Here is a 6,141-nt window from a genome sequence, read left to right as displayed (position 1 = left end):
AGGTGGTGAGCGGCCATCTTGCGTGCAATTAAGAGCTTTGGCGGGATTGGCTCCACATCTGGGCTCTTCTCTTGCTCCCCACCTACCAGAGCCCTTCCCCGCGGGGCGGGACCTCCTAACGGCCGACTCCTTTCCAGGTGAAGGGTAACCCCGGTACGTTGGGGCTTTGAACGAGCCTCCTCGCTCCCTACCACGGGACCTCGGGACAGGCCCCACGCCCTCGCTGATCCGCCCTAGGGTAGGAAACAGAGAATGGGACGCCTCTCTAGACTTCTTCCCCCAACTCCCCCCAAAAGATGATGGTGAGCCTTCCTTGAGAGGCCGCCTTCCCTCTCCACTTGCCCCCGCCTCGGCAGTACACTCCCCCAGGCCTGTATACTCCCTAGTTGCGGCTTAACGGGACTGTGGCCAAGTCCCACCTTTTTGCTTATGGGCCAGATCCAATGGGGAAATACTTTTGCATCTTGCAGGGAAAAGGAGACTGGCTTGAATCAGCCTTGCTCGGCGCGGGCGCGGGGAAAGGAGGAGGCGGGTCCTAGGACCGCCTTTCTTCCGCTCCAGGAAAGCGCGAAATGCGAGCGGGGCCCGTCAGCCTCCGAAACCAGGCATTCTTTCTTTTTCTTGCCCCAGAAGAGTTTTGTATTACTTCCTAGAGGCGAACTTACTTTTCAGCGATAAACGGTGGGGGGAAAATGTTCGTACGTGGGTGGTCAGGGCAGTCTGAATGTAATATATTCAGGTTGCCTAAGCATTTTTACTTCCTTTCCCCTTTTTATAGCTGAAGAAACACTTAAATTTTGGAAATAGCGACTCAGTATCATGGCTGGCAGCCCTAATGAAGATTCAGAAGGAAGCAGAGTGCGTAACAACTATTAATTTATTGAACTGAAATTCAGAATAATTGAGGTCAAAAGCATAAACACTTTTTAATTAAACCAATAATTGAATTGCCTTTTTCTCTCTCTCCTGCTGATTTACTTTAGAAAGGCTGATACAGTCCTAGGCAGAGACCACCCATCGCTTTCTTTTGCACATGCTTTAATTCGCTTTAGATAACCCCTTAAATTAAATTCTGAGGATTTGTCTTTAAATGAAGGAGGGACGGAGGAGAAGTGGTGGTGGGCACAGTAAAGGAAAAGAAATAGCTTAGTATTTTTCTGTCACTAATAAAACTTTTCTTTTCCTTTGCACATTTTAGATTACTTATGTGAAAGGAGACCTTTTTGCATGCCCCAAAACAGACTCTTTAGCCCATTGTATCAGTGAGGACTGTCGAATGGGCGCTGGGATAGCTGTCCACTTCAAGAAGAAATTTGGAGGGGTGCAGGAACTGTTAAATCAACGTGAGTTTTGAAAACAGCTGACCTTATCTGCCCTGGCTAGAGCATCTTTTGATGCTCTTGTTATACTTAATTATTAAACAAGATATACATGCACAGATGGGGTTCCTAACTACTGAGTCCTATTAACTCTGCAGATTTTTTCCTCTACAAAAATGGCCTCTAGTTTGGGTCCTTATCACACGAAACCTGAATTCTTGTAAAAGTTTTAAATTTCTTCCCCCTCTTTTATAAATCTTGATAACATTACTCCATTTCTCTGAAACCTTTAATAACTCTGAAGTGCTTAGCAAAGTCCACAGATTTTAGCTTGGCATTCAAGATCCCCTGTTTACCTATATTGTGCTTATGCTTCAAAGAGTTTAGAACCTTTTCCTTACAGACTCCTCCCATCACTTTCTATCAGTGATTTTAAACCAGAGATGTGTATCAGAATCACACGTGGGCTTCTGAAACAGTTGCTCAGGCCACAGTCCAGGCTTACTGAATCAGAGTCTCCACTGGTGATTCTGATCCCAGCCTTTAAGAAAGCAACTTCTTACTGCTTTGTATTATATTTATTTCTAAGCATGACACGTTCTCCTGATTGAAAACTCTTTAATAATTAAGAACTTTTTAATACGTCTATGTTCCCCTTAATGCTTAACGCATTAGCTGTTTTTGTATGTAAAAGGATTATTATTAAACATGTTTGGCAAGTAAAAAGTGCTGTACATTCTAAAACATTTCACGGCAATAGACATTAAAGTTTTTTAAGTGAACAAGTAAGGGTATATTTGAAAATGCAGCAGGACCAAAGATGGAGTGTGAGGAAAACATGATTCAGAAAACATTAATAAGAAAGCTGGAAGTTAAGGAATACAGTATTTAGGAAGGCTGATAAGGATCAAAGTGTTCTTCAGGGTTGAAATTCTAGTTCTGAAGTAGACTCAAATTTATAAAGATTTTTTTAAAAATCTAAGAATGGAGATCAGTGTTTTGGTTTTCAATTTCTTTTTTACTATTAAATAACTGTTTTTCTTAGAAAAAAAGTCTGGAGAAGTGGCTGTTCTGAAGAGAGATGGGCGATATATATATTACCTGGTAAGATGGGGCCAATCCTCAATAAGTTCTAAGGACTGGTAAACCAGTGGGCTGTACTGCATTTATGTTGATCACAGTGTTTCATTCCAGACAACCAGAGATGTCAAAAAGCTGACCTCATGCCAACTCAGATCCAGAAGTGGTGGCTATTTGGTGCACTGGATTAGAAAGGAACATGAGGCTGCATCCCAGCTCCATGGGAAAGAGTAGTGATATTCACCAAAGACCTGTGTTATGAGACTTGCAAAAGTTAGGGATGCCTCCCATAGTTTAATTCCTTCCTAATCACAGTAAGATAGAGACAGTAAAGTCTCAGGAGATAGATTGCCCAAAGGAGTTTTTCTCTCAGTCTTCCCTATCAAATGCAGTGCCAAGTAATACTCAGCTCCTTTCCTGCCTGCTTCCTCAACGTGGGATTCTTTCACTATCCAAATGGTCTTTGGCCTCAGAAAGAGTGCAGCTTCTTGGCGATGGTGCTGGATGACTTATAGCCAAGTCACTACAGGCCTGATTTGGACAGCACACTGAGTGGGGACATGTCCTAGCCTCTTTGAATGTCCTTAATGCTACTGTGACTTCCAGTCTTGTTTGGAATGCTACCAGTTTGTCTCTGTTCTTTTATAGGGAAATAAAAGGCAAGCACAGTTTTTAAATAAATAAACCTAACAGGAAATTTTTAGGTGTTATGGATTCTTCCTTGTTACAGATATGCAGCTTATCTCTTGGAAGTGGCACAGAAACTTTCACCTACTTTGTTTAAAAACAGTAGACAATAGGCACACCTGCTAATCTGGTTTTCTTGGGAAAAGGAAAGATTATTATATGGCAGTGTGTGGGTTTCTCAGGCTCTATGTAGTGGATTTCTGAGGAGCTCCCGTAACTGGAAGGGACAGTATGACATTTGTCATCTAGACTATTCTATAAAAATATACTTATTATTTTAATTATCAGGATGTTGGGAGAATATGATGACTTTTCTTTGGCTCTCATTTTGGACTAATGGAAATTTGAATTTGTTCTTTGTACTTAGATTACAAAGAAAAGGGCTTCACACAAGCCAACTTACGAAAACTTACAGAAGAGTTTAGAGGCCATGAAGTCCCATTGTCTGAAGAATGGAGTCACTGACCTCTCCATGCCAAGGCAAGGAAATCCAGGGCCCTAAATGAAGACTTGATTAGTGGGGTTTACTGTCTTACCCAAAGACAAGTGACTTAAAAGCTTAATGTAACCTAAAATACAGACGTAAAGGCGGAAAAATGTCAAAACATTTAAAAATCATCAGTAAACAAGTTGTCAGATCTTAGCCTAAGGCGTGCCCATCCTTTAGCCTGGGCTGAATGAATCAGGATGATTAAACCACAGACCTGCCTCAGCCTACTTAGTAGGGAGGAGCCGTCGTTCACAGACACTTGTTGAATTCTGGGCATCCTCTACCTGAAGCTTGGCCTCTGTTTCTGAAGCAATACAGCTAAAGAACAAAGACTGAGCAATTGTGATTTCTCTCTGGGCCACTTCAGGTGTCCCAAACCTGTTAATTCTGTGTGAAGAAAGTTGTAAGTTATCACTGCTTTTTAAACTGCATGCTTGTTTGTGTTCAGTGTGGACAGTAGCCAGAGGATAGGTCCCTGATGTAAAGTCTTAGACCCTAGATATTGGGAACTTAAGGGACTGATGTTAGGGGTTCAATATCCCCTTTGTTTCCTTTTCAGGAAATAGGCTTGGGGTCCCTTCTTCTCTTCTTGTCAGACTAGTTTTGTCAGTGCTGAGCATGCATGCGGGTTTATTCCAAGGTCCAGGTTACTTAAGAGCGTGGCTACGTGGTCCCTCATCTTACGCTGGTCTTTAATATATTCATCGCTTATGTACCAGAAACTTTTTTTTAACCCAATTTTTTCAGGTACTTAACCACATTTATAGAAAATTAGCAACTTCAAGCCTCTCTTTTTTCCCTAGGGATATTGAGGATCAGTTAAGTAACATCTTGGAAGAAAGGTGCCAGGTAGTAAGAGTTTTGTGGGCCGATTGAGGTTTTCCACCAGAGTGCTGCAAAGATCTGAATTACAGTCAGCTTGGCATTTCCCAACATTCCCTCTTGACTTCCTGTGTGCAGAGATCCTGTCCTTTGTCATTCTCCTTTTTATCTTCCTTAACATTTCATTATCATAAGTGTATTTTAAAAATACCAACCTTTTACCATCCACCCACAGCTAGTTTTCATCAGTAGAAATAGAAGGATAGTAAGTTCTTCCATCTCACTGCAGTTATACATTTCTAAACGTAGCCTGAAGTAACTGGGAAGTGGTACTTTATTAGGCAAAAGAGAAGTGACAGCTATTGGATGTTAGGGCTGTCTAGGAAACAGCCTTAGGTGACTCAAAATAGGAGTTAACTTCCCAATTCCCACCATGGCTGCCTATAGGTGTGAGACCAGATAATATCTTAGGCTTTGGGTGGATGCAGCCTAGAGGAAGAGGGAAGGAGTGTTTTCCTAGATATCTTCATCACAACCAGTGGGGATGTTTTGTCTTTTTCAGGATTGGATGTGGTCTTGATCGTCTGCAATGGGAAAATGTATCTGCGATGATTGAGGAGGTCTTTGAGGCAACAGACATCAGAATTACTGTGTACACACTCTGAACAGATGAGCATTTTGGATATGTCTACCTTCTGTGTCATCTGGGCCTTAGGACTGAGCAAACTGACCATAAAATGGTCAGAGGAAAGTTTCATGTGAAGTAGTCTGTGTCACAGGCCAGACTTCGGTTGCTGTATTCTCATGATTAGACTGGGACTCTGGAGGAGGGATTGCTTGGGAAGTGTTGCTGGGAATTTTTTTTTTTTCCCAGGAAGGTAAGGCATAGATGGCCTGATATTAGGTGGGGAAGCCAAATGTTGGGCCTATGACCCCTGTTTTGCTAGGGATGCTACTTGATTTGTTTGGGTTGCCACTAGGTGTCAGCATTGCTTCTACTTCTCTGCTGTTTAAGAGAAATTTCAGGAAGGATGAACATTTCAGTTAATTTTGCATCTTTTGTCATTTGTGCACTTACCTGGTATTATCCTTACGTCATAAAATTCATCCTAGAGGAGAATTATGGGTTCGGTTTTGTTTAAATTACAAGGAAGAGTTTTATGTTGTTGACAAGGAATTTGTGGTGACAAGAATGGAAAAATAAATATCTTCTTGGGGGGGTGGGCAATGAGGTCCTGTGCACATGTCTGTGTTGTTCTGGACTTGGGTAATGGAGGGTTCACCTGTAACTTAATCCGGAGGAGTCAGATAGAGGGTCCAGTACGAAGAGCAGCAAAGTGAGAAATAAGACATCAGAATGGGCAAGAACTGTGGGTCAGCACACTGGAAAGGCAGGCTTTTAGAATCTCCCCGTGGTGAGCTCCTGCTCTCTTTTGTCCACCACATAGGTTCTGTGATTGAACCTGTCTGAATTCAATCATGAAACAAATAAAATACTGTATGTGAAATATGTGGTAAAGTTCTTAGTGTGGAGTAATGCCTCAATAAATCAGTAGTTCTCAACAAAACCCATATGAATCTCCTTAAAAAAAAATAAAGGTCCACTTCCTCCAAAAAAGAATTCTAATTTGGTAGTGGGCGGGGGGGGGGGCGGGGGAGAGTGGCCATGTTTCTTTGTGTTTTTAAGCTCCAGAGGATTCTGATGTGTGGCCACCTGGGATCGAAAACAGTAAATATTAGTCC

The 6,141-nt window shown here is 42.1% G+C and overlaps 1 protein-coding gene across 2 annotated transcripts; it reads left to right on the top strand.

Annotated features, from left to right (window-relative positions):
* Positions 1-772: 772 nt before the first annotated feature.
* Positions 773-5,906, top strand: OARD1 (O-acyl-ADP-ribose deacylase 1). 2 transcript variants are annotated; one of them, XM_082347904.1, is made up of 5 exons: positions 773-858; positions 1,199-1,343; positions 2,365-2,423; positions 3,454-3,566; positions 4,961-5,906. In XM_082347904.1, exons 1-5 carry the CDS (start codon positions 820-822, stop codon positions 5,061-5,063), a joined length of 459 nt encoding a protein of 152 aa, XP_082204030.1. In that variant the 5' UTR covers positions 773-819; the 3' UTR covers positions 5,064-5,906. The 2 variants fall into 2 exon arrangements, with proteins under 2 accessions (XP_082204030.1, XP_082204031.1); XM_082347905.1 differs by lacking the exon at positions 3,454-3,566.
* The last annotated feature ends 235 nt before the right edge of the window (positions 5,907-6,141 follow it).

Source organism: Balaenoptera borealis (assembly GCF_965194805.1).
Source record: "Balaenoptera borealis genome assembly, chromosome: 12".
In the NCBI taxonomy this organism is placed as follows: Eukaryota; Metazoa; Chordata; class Mammalia; order Artiodactyla; family Balaenopteridae; genus Balaenoptera; species Balaenoptera borealis.
Note: the sequence above shows the minus strand (reverse complement) of the source record. Positions and strands in the feature narration are given on the sequence as shown.